General features: G+C 41.2%; 2 protein-coding genes and 1 pseudogene across 3 annotated transcripts in view; all 3 read right to left on the bottom strand.

Moving 5' to 3' along the window:
* Positions 1 to 4,877, bottom strand: part of LOC139409184 (C3 and PZP-like alpha-2-macroglobulin domain-containing protein 8) — a 47,693-nt gene extending 42,816 nt beyond the window's left edge. The window contains exons 1-4 of the mRNA XM_071153979.1: positions 4,323 to 4,877; positions 1,963 to 2,114; positions 1,119 to 1,141; positions 415 to 580 (exon numbers count right to left, since the gene is read on the bottom strand). Of these exons, the coding sequence (XP_071010080.1) occupies positions 415 to 580; positions 1,119 to 1,141; positions 1,963 to 2,114; positions 4,323 to 4,402 (421 nt within the window). The 5' untranslated portion in view covers positions 4,403 to 4,877. The remainder of the gene's footprint in view (positions 1 to 414; positions 581 to 1,118; positions 1,142 to 1,962; positions 2,115 to 4,322) is intronic.
* Positions 4,878 to 6,250: 1,373 nt separating this feature from the next.
* LOC139410157 (SAC3 domain containing 1) lies at positions 6,251 to 9,776 on the bottom strand. Of its 2 annotated transcripts, XM_071155608.1 has the most exons (4): positions 9,672 to 9,776; positions 8,865 to 9,246; positions 8,493 to 8,769; positions 6,251 to 7,060 (listed from the first exon to the last, which is right to left on the bottom strand). In XM_071155608.1, exons 1-4 carry the CDS (start codon positions 9,698 to 9,700, stop codon positions 6,597 to 6,599), a joined length of 1,152 nt encoding a protein of 383 aa, XP_071011709.1. In that variant the 5' UTR covers positions 9,701 to 9,776; the 3' UTR covers positions 6,251 to 6,596. The 2 variants fall into 2 exon arrangements, with proteins under 2 accessions (XP_071011709.1, XP_071011707.1); XM_071155606.1 differs by lacking the exon at positions 9,672 to 9,776 and having other exon boundaries at positions 8,865 to 9,416.
* A 310-nt stretch (positions 9,777 to 10,086) lies between these two features.
* LOC139409735 (HAUS augmin-like complex subunit 8) lies at positions 10,087 to 12,418 on the bottom strand (annotated as a pseudogene).
* Positions 12,419 to 16,406: the final 3,988 nt, after the last annotated feature.

Genomic DNA, 16,406 nt, shown 5'->3' with positions numbered 1-16,406 from the left:
ATTGCACCTGTACATAGCCCATCTGTAAATAGCCCATCCAACTACCTCATCCCCATACTGTATTTATTTATTTATTTTGCACCTTTGCACCCCAGTATCTCTACTTGCACATTCATCTTCTGCACATCTATCACTCCAGTGTTTATTTGCTATATTGTAATTACCTCGCCACTATGGCCTATTTATTGCCTTACCTACCTTATCTTACCTCATTTGCACACACTGTATATAGACTTTATTTCTACTGTATTATTGACTGTATGTTTGTTTATTCCATGTGTAACTCTGTGATGTTGTATTGCTTTGCTTTATCTTGGCCAGGTCGTAGTTGTAAATGATAACTTGTTCTCAACTAGCCTACCTGGTTAAACAAAGGTGAAATAACATTTTTTAAAGGGCCTGGGAGATTGAGACCTTTGTGTTTGGGCTTGTAGACTGGCTTATCAGTCTGGATGAAGACGGCTGTGCCCTTGCTGTCCACAGTGACAGTGGTGTAGTTGTGGAAGATATATCCCCCCTCAGTAATGTGGCGATTCCCCCACACCTTCAGATGGGCCTGACCTCTCAGACCAGGAGGGACCTGCAACCAGGAAGGACACATACAGTATATCTTCAGGATGCGGTCCCTAACACAACACCACACCACACAGAGCAGTGGCAAACCAGATGCTAAAGTGCTTAGCTAACACAGTGGACAATACAAGACTATATTTGATAAAGACAGGGGTGGGGGTTAGAGGGAGTGGAGGAATCAAGTCGTGCATGTTGGATTGATCCATTCCAGCCTTTGGGGGGCTGCAGACCCTTACATGCACATAAACAGATGTTGCATATTATATTGAGGCTGTTACCTTATTCCAAATGAATGTGCAAAAGGGCAGATGTTCACATACAAATGATGTTCGTGTTGTTCTGTATTTCGTTTGTGGAATGCTGACAAACTGAATGGGATCTCACTACTGCGCAGCTGGAGCCACAACCATTTCAATGCATTTCAAATACACTCTTGAAACAACAATTGCGTTCTTTATTTATAACTCCACACAAGAAAGACCTGATATGATCAACTGATGAATGGTATATAAAAATGCTGTTAAACACAATGACGTTGCTCTCACCTTTAATTTGATTGTACCTTTGTCTGAAATGGAGAAAATTGAAAAAATCAATCAGTAAAAGTTCACACAAAACCAAGTAAAACCTGTCAAAATTATTAAGCTCTTGTGATTGAGGTGTGGTTTGATTCAAGGAACATTAACTCGTGCCAACACCGGTCCTTGAGGGGCACATTGTATACCGGTTTCCGTCCTTGTCATTTACAGTAATCAAGAATCTTAGTTATATAATGTTTGGTTATACTGTACTTTAGGCTCAGACACACGTCCAATAGCATTTTCTGGCCGAGACTACTTAGCACTAATGAACGTAATTTGCGAACCGAGGACGCACCGATTTTACATGTAGAATCGAGTGACAAATGTCTGAACGATTGGCAGAAGAACGCTAGATCCACATTCGGTGCGATGTGTGCAAACATTTAGAAACATCACAATAACCAGTTATGTGAAATCTCAATTTTACAGTTATCAATGAATTGCCAGAGGAAAGGAAAACCAGTGGAACTGGAGCGATGCACTATGCAGGAAATACAGCTACAGGCTCTTTCAATGAAGTGCTGAAGTCCCATTAGTAGTGCTGTCAAACAAAGCCCTCATAGATATACACAAAAGCCTGGTTAGACAAGCCAGGCTTTTCCATAAACCCCCTATCATAAGAAACATCCGTTAAGGGCCCTGTGAGGTCAGGAGTTTACACTAAACCCAACAGGTCAGGGGTCAATCAGCCTCACACTGTCCCCTGTAAGAGCGTGTGTGTAATCCACTCTCAGTGTGTGTAGGGAATGGTGGTGTGTGTTTCTACGTCAGCATGTGTGTGTGTGTGTGTGTCTGTGTGGGTCCTCACCTAGCACAGTGCCATGGCTATGTGCCACCGTCTCACCCTTCACAGAGAGCTGGACTTGGACATGCGTCTCCTCCACAGCATTGAAGATGGTAATGCTCAGGGCCTCCTCCACGCCAGCGCGGAAAACTGAGGGAGCAGCAATCAGGTAACCCCTAGTGACCAGGACAAAGAGTGGGCTTTTGATCAGACAGTACTTCAGCCAGTGGTTCACAACTCTGGTCCTTGAGGGCTAGCTGTTTTTTAAAGGTTCTGATATATAGATCATTCTCATCCAACTATGCTTCCAGCAGCATCCAATATCAACACACCAGTGACCCCAACTTCACCCTCCTCCTGCCCTCCAAATATGGCTGTTCCTAAGGCAGTATTGACGCACACACACGCACACAAACACACCTCAAGGGATTTGCAAAGTGAGATAAGGTTTAACTCGATGTTAGCAGCGACACAGTACCTGTCAGCCAACAGGGCTCTGCTCTAGTGTTCTCTTTGGGTGGTCTGAAACCACTTCTGATGTAACCTTATAGTCGTTTTTTTTTTTTTTTTTACATAACGAGCAAGATTCCAGACAGTCATTCTGATATTTAGTCGAGGGAAGACGGCTGTCAGAAGGGTTGGAGGCCAAATTACATCTTCAGATGCACATAAACATTCTAAAAGACCAAGTAAACTTTGACCAATGGTAGGCAAAAGACCACCATAAATGAGAGCAAGGGGTTCAACTGGCTTTAGTTTGGAGACATACTTAGGTTTCCATGTTGTACACTATCACACTACTATTACATTACAATTGCTATGGTGTTATTACATGCTCATTTAACCTTTTCATGAGTGAAACTCAATAAAAATGTGATTACAGTATATAAAAAGCTAGTTCTGTTTGTCATTCAGGTGACAGTTATTCCAGACCTGGGAGCTCCCTTCTTAAACTTTAATCGAGATCACCCATGTCTTATTGTCCGATCATGTGTTTAGCATTACAGTGCTGGGAGCCAGAGGCTATCTAAGTCCCAGAGTCATGAGAAAATCCCTTGGATAAGGGGGGCTTTGAGAATAGCAAGATAATATGAGGAAATTGACTCTCAGGGTTTGATCTGCAGCAAGTTCAATCATCTCTTTGATAGCCCTGCGTCAGGTGCTGAGGACCATGCTCACTTTAGTCACACAGGCAGATGCACGGAACTTCAAAGTGGTTCTGCCTGTCTCCGAATTCAGTCTCCAATGCTTGAAGACGGATGTTATTTTGTTAGGAACGCTGTCCTGTAGCGTTCTCTATGGTGTGGTGTTGTGGCCTCAGCACAGCTTGTAACCCTTCACAATTATAACACAGCCAAATTCTCCACTGTTCAGGATTAGGCTCTGTCATACTGTTGACAGCAGCATGACTGATAGCATCAAAGAGCCCAAAGTCAAACGCATTTCAGTAGAGCTTTTTGTCAAACACAGGGAGGTGGAGGAAATAGCGGTATGGTACTATAGTGACCATAAGGTGCTAAGTGTGGAGGAGAGTTTTCCATTCATAGGAAATAATATGTACACAAATCAAGTAAAGCATCTCATTGGGCTTAGACTGTAAGCTCTTTGTCATTTTCTTCTCCTATCAGAGATAATGGTATATGAATGGTGTATTGTAAAATAAAACATGTACTGTTTTCTTGTTGTAAATGGGCTCTAAAACACTTCTCGAAGCAGAACAGGAGTCCTGATTGACCAATTCTATACAAAGGACTTTATTTTTAACTGTTTACATTTCAATCGTGTTGTTTATGCAAATAGGGAGTAGGTGAAAACTAATGAGAAAAACACAAACTTTTATCAGGGTTGATATTTGCTGCAAAGTATTACAACGAAAGCACAAATAAATAAACAATTGGGGCTCAACCATTCGATTTGCATCATATAACCCAAATGTCGCCTGCTAATTGGACATAGTATCATTTATAAAGCGTTGTAATAACATTTTAGAATTTTAAAAATCCCATACTTCATGTGAAAACGTGTCGACAGCATCATCAATCCAACCGCAACTAGGGCGCTGAACGTGTCAAGTGAGTTCGATACATTGTTTCACGTTCATAGCATAATGAACAAACCCTCTTTATAAATCCATGTCATTCGATTTTCCCAAACAATCCTGATTTCATTCCGCAAATGCAAAATTTAGCTTGTACTGAAAATGAAGAAAAAAATCAATACAAATACAAAACAATGCGATGTGTACAAGTAAAAATGTTTGCAATAAATGAAGTAGTGATTGATCTGTTAACTAGGAATGAGCAGAGTTGAAACAGTGTGGTTTGGCGTATTGCAGTAAAAATGGCAACATGCTCATTTACAATAGAATTAGGTCAACCACTTACTGTCTTTCTTGTGCATAACTTCTGACGATGCAGATGAATAAAGTCCACGAGATACACGCTGTCCAGCAGGACCTCCACATTCTCAATATTACCCCAGTTTGCTGTGACGAGAGTTCTAAAGTCGCTCAGAGTTATAAAGTTCAGACTTCAGACACTCAACGCTTCAAATGTACAGTAGCTTCGACCATTCTCTCATTCTTACGTAGCCTATTCATTGAGGCACTAATGTGTGAGCGCCAACTTCTGTCTCGAATCGGCAAGCAAGGATCATGTTATCAGCATCCCACTTTGAGAAATCCCGTTTCGGGGCAACTGGCTTTTTCCGTCAGAGCTCAAGGCACATAGACAGTCCTCTTTTTGCGTGCCTGATTCACCCGCCTCAGTTTCGTTCTCTCATATAACAGCATTACAGATTATTAGTGTCCTCCCATCCCCTGAAATGTAGCACGATAGAAAATAGATCATGTTTATACATTTATTTCCAGAGCCTTGGTGTTGTCCCTTTCTTCTCCAACTGTGCCTCCTCGCCTCCTTGACGTTTCAAAGCTTTTGTCACGGCTGGTTCGAGTCAGAACAGCTCCTATAGCCTAGCTCTGGGGTTCCCAAGCTTTTTCACTCCGGGGCCCCTCTTCCAGAATTCTCCCCGCGCGCGCACGCGCCACGTCTATTTCTATGGGCACAGCACTATTCATGACACAAACTGCTTGTTGGTGGAAATAATTTAAAGCTTAATTCCTGCAATTCTACACCATTTGTCATGGGTGAAAAAGAAAATGTTGCAGTTTTAAAGCTACATTTCCTGCAATTTTATACATTGTGTCATGTCTAATGTGTATTCATGTGATATGACTAAATAATTACAATATCTATGGGCAACAAAAAAAACGTTAGCTGACATGCGCCAGTTGATCTGGACATTTGACAATGGCCCTGGCCTGAACAAAAATTAAATACAGCTAAGCCCCTGCTTCCAATCTGTAAATAGCACACCCGACAACCTCATCCCCCTATTATTACTTACCCTTTTGCACCCCGGTATCTCTACTTGCACATCATCTGCACATCTATCACTCCAGTATTAATGCTAAATTGTAATTATTTTCACCTCTAGGGCCTATTTATTGCCTACCTCCTTACTCTTCTACATTTGCACACACTACATAGATTTTTATTTTGTGTTATTGACTGTACGTTTGTGTAACTCTGTGTTGTTTTTGTCACACTGCTTTGCTTCATCTTGGCCAGGTCGCAGTTGTAAATGGTTCTCAACTGGCCTACCTGGTTAAATAAAAATGAAATAAATTTAACAGTCTGGAGTAAAAATCTCTTTGCAGTTGGCATTACATTTTGTACTAATCAGTGTTGTCTACTTAACAGTCTAATTAATCCAGGCATGATCTTTGATTAACCTGATATAGATCACTTCTAAGTATGAATATGATTAGTTGCATGCATGCAATATTGATGAGAACCCTCTTAACTTGGGTATGTGAAATAATGTTAGAAATATCAGGGTAGTTCAAATTAATATGCGTTTCAATGCTTGCAGTGCTCACACTCTCCAGATAAACCTTTAGCCCCCTCAAGTGGCAAATTGTGAGCACTGATAAGTGTAATACAGTCTGGACATTCATTGCCATTGAATGAGCACTTGCATCCTTTTCCATAGTCTTCCAGCGCTTCATACAATTCACAAGGATTCATTAGAAAGACAGCAATTATATTTACCCATTTAGTTATAGAAAAACAGCCTGTTACAACCGCTCTAGCCTCACATGACCATCCTTCCAAATGTTGTTTCATTGACTCATGTGAGAAGCCTGAACTTCTAGACTACACCCACTCATACTCAACCACTGCAGCACTCACAAAACGTCAATAGCACTGGCAGAGAAGTAAAAATGCATGAAAGAAAACAGACTAAACTCTTCAAAAAATAAATGCTTTATTTTAAAACCTAAGGCAGCAGAAGTCAAAAACAATTATAGATACAGTATATAAAACATGGTAATTCATGTGGTTCTCTATATGGCATACATTTCTTGTGTGATCGCTGATCTATCATAATCAAATGTTTGATTTGTCCAAAAGGGCAACTTTATAATCACAACATTTTTATGTGTAAATGTAACAGGTGTCGATGTTAAGGGAATATTCACAAATCACTTTAAAACAAGTTTATTTAGAAAACTTTAAAATCTATAAAATCAAGTGCATCTCAGTCTTCTTGGAGCAGGCAGGCCGCAGTTTATCCAATGTCCATGTCTGGTCATATCAAGTGCAGCCATGAATGATGCTACCAACAGTGAGATCCCTCTGCTTCCTGTCCACCAGATCATGAAAGTGTGCACACTGTAGCTTCCCAGCCTCTGGCTCAGTGAAGGAGGTCTTGGAGAAGACCACATAGTCCCCATGGACTTCCACCCCATGGGCCTGGCACAGCTGGTTGGTGAGGGGGACATCCAGGGCCAGGATGTGGGCCAGCTTGTGGAGGGGGAAGCGGCAGTTCTTGCTGCTGTGTCCGTGGCTGTAGATCAGCAGCAGGTCTCTGCGACAGGTCTCTAGGTGCCGGTGCAGGGCACAGCTCTGCAGGAAGTCCAGACTGTGGGCCAATCGGAGGAGTCGTACAGGGTTGCGTTCCATGAAGGCCCGGCTCACTGACAGGGCCAGATGCATGACAGGGGAGGAGCGTATCCGCTCTGGCAGCTCCATGGTGTGCTGTGTGGCACGGCTTGAACCTGGATATATTATACAGGAAATATGAGTCTGTTAAGAAGGAAGACAGTGCACAGTAGATCACCGTGAAGATCAACATGTAGAATTGTCTAGAAATTAATATAAAATAACTGATGATGTTCTGTGGTCAGAGGCGATAGGACGACCACTTGCTGCTTTTCAGTACACTCGGCTGTCAGTTTCTCTGGCGTTTCCTCTTTTAGTGAAATTACAAGCTTGTAATTCGCAGTAACACCATCATTAATCATATGCAGCTCTTTTACACAATATTGGTCCTTTGGCCATTTCCATTTCCTTCATCTCATATGTACCATTGGTGAACCCAACCCTGTCCTCATAGAGGCTGTGATTCAATTATCTTTAAGAGTCGTGCTCTGTATGTCAGCTATCTGTTTGAAGACAGCAATTTACCATCCATTTTTTGTGTTTTTTTACTCCCAAACTCACAGTGGATGTCTCAGTAAGTGAGAGTAAAATAAACAACAAGCTAGAACCTTCTCAGGTTGTCTTGCATTTATGTGAACACAATGTTGGCTACAATCCAGGGCCCAGAACTTACGAGTATTTAACCATGCATCTTTCTTACAATGGGCCAAGATGCAACGTGTTCCCCAAAAACACCACACACAGAGAACAATTGCTAAGTACGTTGTTGGCGCATGTGTTGATACTGATAGGATCGAAAGGGTGTGTTGCTCTCAGATCAGCTTTCTCCATTCAAATCTTTCCTTAACATTATAATTATTTCACAAAACTGATGACAGATCAGCTCCTATAAAGATATTACCACCTATGGCTGCAAATATTGAGGTGGCTTATCACCAATTTGGCCCATCATTGCACCAATGTTAAGCTACACATGAAACATGTTGACAAATTACAGACAGTAGCAAAATAGAACTGATTGAACATTAAATGTATTTTAATATGATTGAAATGGGCCAATAGCTTACTGTTCATATTTTTATATGATTGGAATGGGCCAATAGCTTACTGTTCATATTTTAATATGATTGAAATGGGCCAATAGCTTACTGTTCATATTTTAATGCAGTTCTCGTTTTTTATTTGATGCATCTTTTTACACATTGCTTGTTTGTATCAACTGCAAAAACAATGTCAACTTTGTGTTTGTAGTCAACTTTGTTCTGAAGTTCTCGGCGTCACAGAGACAAATATGATGTGTGATTCTATGTTTAGCGGAGAACTGTGTATAAAGTGAGGTGCGAGGGCAAAAACAAAAGCATCTAACGATGCATTTAGCTGTTCGATGAGTGGTCTGTGGCAGGCGTTAGATTAGAAGCGTTTAAGTGCAACGTTAATAACGATGGTTTTGGGGAAACAGCTCAGGAATTTACCGACGCTCCTACGAAGGTTCTGGCGACGAACTTAGCTTAAAGATGCATTTGGGAGACTGGGCCCAGGACTACTCACCCAGGTTGTAGAGGAGACCGAGAGCCTGGAACTCCTCCTGGTTGGGGTGCTTTCCACTGGTGTAGCATTCCAGCAGCCAGCTGAGGCTTTCCTGCAGGTGGGTATCATTGATGCGGGGGTCGTATAGGCGCAGGGGCTCCCCACACAGCCGGTAGGAGGCGTAGATCAGGAAGCGGACTGTCCTCTCCAGCACGGCCACACAGTCAGCACCAGACACCCTCTGGATGATCATATCCTGTCTCACACTGCGCAGCCGGTCAAAGACAAAATCATACACCTAGAAATGCACAGCACAAGAAGAAATGTGTTAATGAAATGTTGCATAAAATAATATGACAAGATAACAGAAGGCATCTAGTGGAGATGACTAGCCTCGGTCCATGGACGCAGTGTGGGGGAGGCAGCGATGTTGTCGACGAGGTAGAACACAGTCTTTAGCAGCACAGCTGGTGGTCGCAGGTCACTAGGTCGAGTGGAGTCCTTCCCTGCTGCAGGTCTAGCATACTCCTTTACCACACCTGAGGGGTCAGCCCTGGGCCAGCGTTCCCGCTCAGTACCCGACAACACCTCAAATCGGTGCAGTAAGTTCTGGGCCTCCCTGTCCTGCAGCTCGCGGATAGGGCACATAGACAGGCAGACACCCCTGGGGATGGACTCCTGCCTCCTCTCCTCTTGCACTTCTCGCCATACCCCCTGGTTGTGGTGTTGCCTAAAATCCCTTTCCACGGGCTGTACTCTCCTTCTGGAGTGGGAACTATTGAAGAGACATTTTTGATCAAGCCTCAAAATACTATCACTGAGAAAGAATAGTGGCAAGTGCATCACATTAAATAAGTATAATGGACGCAGCACTAGCGGTCCTTGCAAAAGCATGTTCATAGCGGGAATGGCATAATTTCATCCTTCTAGCAGCTTTACATGCAAGGCTGCCATTCAAAAGAACTAGCACGAAGAAAATGCCAGTCGACTAAGCACTCCCTGAATGTATAGCTAACGTTAGCTAGCTAGGCTGTGTGCTTGCTTGCCAGTGTTAGCTTACTGTACCGCGACTTGATTCTACATAATACTGTGCAATATTATTTTCTTATCCATTTTCTACGATGCTACAGATCATTTACAAATTCATCTTAAAAACGTGGATAAACACTTATATTTAGATCAAACCAAACAAAAACTCACACACGACAGGACGCTCTCTTGTTGTTCATTGGTCAACTGTGACGGCAACAACGTCACTTGCCAGAATGAGCCAATCAGCAACAACGAATTCCACGTTTAGCGTGATGGCTCCTATGTCACATCCGGCGAACGGAACTTTAGCAATAACTAGTAAAATGTATCAATTCAGTAACGGTGCCACAATGTATCCTTGCAGCAATATCATACGGATACAAATGTTTACAATTGAAACACTTCCGAGGTGACGGAAATGTCTTACTATATCAAGTAATTTGAAAAGCACGTAAAATACATTACATATTGAGGTATACAATTTATTATAAAGTTTTACAAAACATTTCCCATGTTCAGTAATTAAACTATGTTAACAAAAACTATAGACTGTACATGCTATACAACGTTCTCCAATGCTGCTTCACTGTTTGGGGCAATTTTTGGTCAAGCCAAGCTCCTCCAAGAACTGCTGAATCTGAACGGTCTGGTGACTGACCAGCGATGACAGCTCCACCAACTCTGAAAGACCCCCGTGAAGAAGGAAATTCTGTGGTCACCAAAACAAAAATAAACCCACTACACATTAATTAATTGTTTATCATGTCTTTGGAAAACGTTACAGTGTCTTGAAGTGACACCATAATGTTAGTGTGTTGACCTATGTAAACACTTAGCTTATGCGTGCATACACATACAGTAAATCAGTCAAAGGGCAAGACTCACTAATAACAAGTTGAAAATTCAGAATTGCTTCAAAACACTTTAAAAAAATAACATCTTAGGTCTCTAATCTATAATCTTACCCTGAGAGCTGATGTTCTGTGCAGCAGCTTTCATCCCTCTCAGGCACTCAAAATAATTCTCGTGGTCATGCTGAGCTCCCTGTGTGCACTGCAGAAAGACTTCCTCACTCATCTTCAGGCTAGCAGTGACTTTATCTGCATGGGTAGGACACATTCAAACACATTCATAGGAAATCATATCTTATGCGTAAGCAAAAAAATACATTTTTAACTTTGATGTGGGTTTTTCGCCTCACACCAGTAAAGAAATAATTGAATTACACCAACCCAGAAACATAATTCTGTCCCCCTCAATGAAGAAGTTCTTCACTGGCAGCTCATGACGTGGGTGTCGACTGCGGTGGCAAAAGGCTTGTAATACCTCTGTGAACTGCTTGACAGCATCAGCCACAGGAGTTACTGTGATCAGAAAATATGTTGTTTGATTGTTTTTTCATGTTACAAGCAATTTATCTTTTATAATTCAAATCAATAACCATCCCACAATAATAACACACACAAAACAAAAAGGATAACAACATTTTCAGCTTCACAACTTGTTTACATAAATCAAAGATTGTTTAGGATGTATTGAGAGAAATGACCTCTGACCTGTAAATCGAGCTGGTCATCAAGCTGCTTGTTCTTCTCACGGTCTTCCTTCCGTAGCTGCTTCTCTTCCTCCATCACTGATAAAATACACCCCTCCACCCCCACCTCAAATTTCTGGCTATTATTCGCCATCTGAAATCAAACAGAACAGAGTATAAGAAAAAGGTTCATCCTAATGGGTGGAATACCAATAGAACATGTTGTCCAATTTGGAAAAACACAAAATACAAGAGTTAGTAGTTACCTTTGCTGTGAGGTAGGCCAACAAGAATATCTGCATCTCTTGGGAGTCTCTTTTCATGTTCATTGTTCCTTTCAGGTTCTACTGCTGCGTTTGGTAAGACTGTCTTGTCTGTAGTATAGGTGAGACATGGCATGTTAACTTATTGTTGGTTTGTTATTATCATGATCTGAATAAAAGGACAGTTTACCTTTAAAATGGCAGATACATCAATGTCTGGGCGAAGACAGTGACCATTAAGATTGTGGACTGCAGAATACTTGTTCCAAATTGTGAAGGCTCAAGGACACTGGACATCATTGCTGGAGGATAAAACGTGTTGTGTTGCAAGTAAGCATATAATCTCAGACTTGGGCTCTCGACACTTAACCAACTCCACATGGCCAAAGGGAAAATAAACAGGTTGCCCATGGTAGATCACAGCCAAACATTTCACTGATCACTGAAAGCACTCACGAGTAGGATTGCAAAATGACTGAGAACCATTTGCGAAAGAGCCCACCCGTGGATAATCCCCACCTGGTTAAGGTGGGGCAGGCCTTGGTGGCACGAAGGTGGACTCATTGGTGAGGAAATTGTTCTGTGGAAAAGTACATGGGTGCAATGAATTAGAATTGTGAGAACTCTAACTACTAATAAAAATGTTAAAAAAGAAGAGATCAGCAAATGGCATGAACTCATAACACTACCCTGGCGAGAGGTGCCTTTTCAACAGTTCCACTGTTGTTGTTCTCGCTGTTTTCACTCACAGCTTTGGAACTGAAAATAACACAAAAGTTTAAACATGTAGCCTAAGGGTAAATGCAGCTAATAAAAGATGGTGAGATCCACAAGATAGTGACAGCACATAAGTTAACCTTACATATCTGTACACATTTTCTTGTAACGTGTCCACAACAACACTGCTAGTTAGCAGCTGATCGCACCATCACAGTTAAATTACATCAATTAGATTCATATTTTGTAAACATACAATTATATTAGCTTTATACATGGATGAAGAACATGTGTATCTACCTTTCTGAATCTCCAAGCGTAGGTTTCTGACTTTTAGGAACAGTTGGCGGTTCTTGACGCCATTTTTCTTTCAAGTGAACAGCGTGTACAATAACTTTCATGTCCGGCTTGAAACAAATCCTGTGAAGATGATAGTGATACATTCTTAGCCTGTGTTACAAACCCTGTTTAGCAAATACAATATTGTTTCTTGAAATTCAAAATGTATAATTTACTTATGAACTTGTTTAGGTTTATCTACAATAAATATAGACCACTATTAACGTTAATTGCATGTAAAATGTTGTAGCCATAGCTATTACATTATTAGAGGAGTTAAGTGATGTCATTAATGGCAAAGTTATATTAATTTGAGAATTTACATAAAAAGTAGATTTTTTTTGTATTTTAGCTAATCGTAAGCCTTTTCTTAACCTAATTATCCTAACCTGCAACATGGCCTTCTGTGTAAGTTATCCTTAACCTGCTACTAAAAGTCAATTTTGACAAAAGCTGAACCACTTTTGGACAAAACCGTCATAAACCCGCAAGTGGTTAGGGAGAAATCCAAACCAGTCTAACTGAAATTAATGGCAGTAGAGGCATAATCCTGATATTTACGCATGAAAATAAAAGTAAGACATGTGATGTATCAGAAATTGTGTAATGTAATTATTGTCAACTAGTGATGGGTCGTTCGATAACGAGCCGGCTCTTGTAGGTGAACGTTGGGAGCCGGCTCGCATATCAGAAGAGCCAAATCTATTTATAAGAATATACAAAAATTAATATATTAATAATCAAAATATTTAAATGAATAGAATTAACTAATTCAAAGAACAACAAAAAAATAAAAAATAATATCGGCCTAAATGCTCAAGCGCACACACATTCGTTCTGACTGTCTACTCAGACTAACAGCCTCACCTGTTGATCCTGTCAATCAGACACGCAGTGTCAACCAATGAACCAAAGATGCGTGAGGGAGGGCCAAGCCAACTCACTCATAGTCGTACAATTAGCAGCGAGGAGAGAGAGGAAGGACAGCTGTGAAAACAACAGCTGGAAAATGAGTCGGAAGCACCGTAGCATTTGGATGCATTTTAATAATGTAGACAATGTTAGAGCACAGTGTAGAATTTGCCAAAAGAAAATCTCATATAAAGCTGGTTCTACGCACAACCTACACCGGCATATGCTAACTGTGCACCCAACTGTGAAGCTAGCTGTATCTGAGTTTTGAGAAACTAGTGGGCCTGCTAGTGATAGTGGTGGAGCCGGCACCTCCACACTGGAGATGTATCCACTCAGTCAATTAGGCATACTCCGCGACCCACAGCAACGCAGTCTTCTATGGACCAGTTTATGCTAAAGTCTATGTCTGTGGCAAAACAAGGCCAAATTGATATTGGATTGGCTAAAATGATTGCCACCGATTTCCAGCCATTTTCGATCGTGGAGGATAGAGGTTTCAGAAATTATACCAATAGTCTAAATCCAATGTACACAATTCCAAGCAGGAAAACCCTTTCAAAATCACTTATTCCACAACTGTAGGAGAGCACACAGGCTTCAGTGCGGGAAAGAGTCCAAAAAGCTACTGCAGTTTGCCTTACCACTGACTGCTGGACATCAAGGGTAACCACTTCTTACATGTTGGTTACATGTCACTTCATTTAAGACGTTTCAATGTCTAGCTGTATTCTTGACTGCTTTGAGTTCAGCGACACACACCTCAGAGAACTTGGCAGAGGAACTGTTGTGAGTGGCTAGAGAATGGCAAGTAGATGGAAAAGTAGTCTGTTGTGTTAGCGACAATGCAGTTAACATAACCAAAGCCATGAACATTTTAAAATGGACCCATCATCCATGTCTTTCCCACACAATCAACCTGATTGTAAGAGATGCTCTAAAGGTGATGAAGCCCACTGTGGCCAAAGTGAAAGCAGCTGTGGAATACTTCCACAGGAGCAAAGTAGGTGCTGAAAAACTAAAGTCTACACAACGCCAGATAGGGATGCCTGAGCTGAGGCCTAAACAAGACTGCACTACAATGTGGAATTCAACATTTTATATGTTGAAGTGGTTTCTTGAGTCAAAGGATGCATTCATCTCTACTGTCATCTCTATTGTCAATGCACCTGTTGATGCTCTGACCCAGGAAGAATGGGAGGTGGTGGAGGAGGTGTGCAGAGTCCTGGAACCCTTTGAGCAGGTCACAGTGGAGATCAGTGGAGAGAGGTACAGTAAGCAGTTATTACTACATCATTATTTAATTCAGTATTATATATGTATATGAGCAGTAGATGAGAATGTAGTATCAGTAGACAAAACATGAACCTGAACTAATAAGTTACTGTTCTCTCTTTTCAGCTATGTGACAGCCTCAAAAATGATACTCCTGTGTAAGGGTCTGCAGCGAATCACAGCCAGCCGCCAGAGAGAAGCAAATGTAACCACAGGACATGTGACAGAGTTGATGGACACCCTATGTTCATCAATGGACAGAAAGTTCCACAGAATGGAATATAATCACGTGCTATCAGAAACCGTTGCACTTGACCCCAGGTTTAAGAAGTTAGCCTTCAGTGATGCCAGAGCAATTGATGAGGCTCTTCAAAGAATAACCTCCGCAGCAGGAAAGGACAGCCCCAGCAGTCAGCTGGCTCATTCACCAGGGCAAAAGGAAGAAGAGGGAGCAGATGGAGCAGTAGTGCCACAAACGTCTGCTGTTTGGATGCTGTTTGATGAGAGAGCAACTGGGGATGCAGCATGAAGGAATCCCTCAGCAGATGCCATAATGGAGGTCCGATCCTATTTGGAGGAGCCACTCCTCCAAAGATCTGCAGATCCTCTGAGCTGGTGGAAGAACAAGGCCCCTGTCTACCCACAGCTTACTAAAGTCATGACAGGGAGACTCTACATAGTGGCCACATCTGTTCCCTCTGAGAGGGTCTTCTCGAAAACGGGACAAATAATTACTGAGAGAAGAAACCGCATCAGCCCCTCGAAAGTGAGGCAGCTTGCATTTCTGAATGCAAATCTCTCATAAAAGCAAAATATGGTCAGCATTGCTGTGTGCTGCTGGTTATAACATGGCAGTAAAGAAGAGAGAGAAAATAGGGACCAGTTTAATGTTTTAAGTGGGATGCTGCAGTTTTACACGTTGTTCTTTATTTTTCTTTGATATGGTGCAATATTCTATTATGCTGTTCAGATTGTATTCGTTTTGAATGGTTAGATTTATATGCACTTTGTTTATGTACATTCAAAAGTTGTACTTTAAATGCAAATGTTTAATAGCATTCTTTTTCATTACAAAAAAATGCATTGTAAATAGATTGTAGTTAAGGTAGATTATGATTTCATTTAATCATTTATTTAGAATTGTTTTAACACCAATCATTCTCGCAAACTGTTTGACTTGAAAAAATACATAACATATTTTTTTAAAGAGCCGTTTGGGAGCCAAAAGAGCCGGCTCTTTTTGGTGAGCTGAGCCGAACGAGCCGGATCACTGAAAAGATCCGGAATGCCCATCACTATGTCAACTTTGAATATGTCAAATAACACTATTTGACGCATCAAATAAGCTTGTTGACCAATCAGGACTTGAATATGACTGCACCTCACGTAATAATTGAACACGTTCATACATTTTTTTACATAGTTATTAAACATTGATTACACTATCACTCGTATTTCATGTCACAACGATTCATGATCATGCCGCTGCCGCACGAGCGCAGACACACTTTCCCTTGCTCTGGACAGTGCTGGTCATAAAAAAGCTAGCTAGCTGATTTTATTTTTTATTTAACCTTTATTTAACTAGGCAAGTCATGGATGCATGATGGATGGATGCAAACAATTTGCAGTTCGCCTTAAAAAAAAAGTCCATTGTTGAAAGTGATGTAAATTAAAACAAAAGGTGGAATCGTGCCATAATGGAATAGATCATGCTAAACATGTTTGGAATGTTATATAAATGTAACAAAATACAATAATTGGTTAATTTGACAAAATATGTTAATCACACTGGATCTATTAGACTATAGAATTTCATTGGGGGCATACTTATTTCACTGTACAGCCTTACCTATGGAGTGT

This window comes from Oncorhynchus clarkii, chromosome 5, assembly GCF_045791955.1.
Source record: "Oncorhynchus clarkii lewisi isolate Uvic-CL-2024 chromosome 5, UVic_Ocla_1.0, whole genome shotgun sequence".
NCBI lineage: Eukaryota > Metazoa > Chordata > Actinopteri > Salmoniformes > Salmonidae > Oncorhynchus > Oncorhynchus clarkii.
Note: the sequence above shows the minus strand (reverse complement) of the source record. Positions and strands in the feature narration are given on the sequence as shown.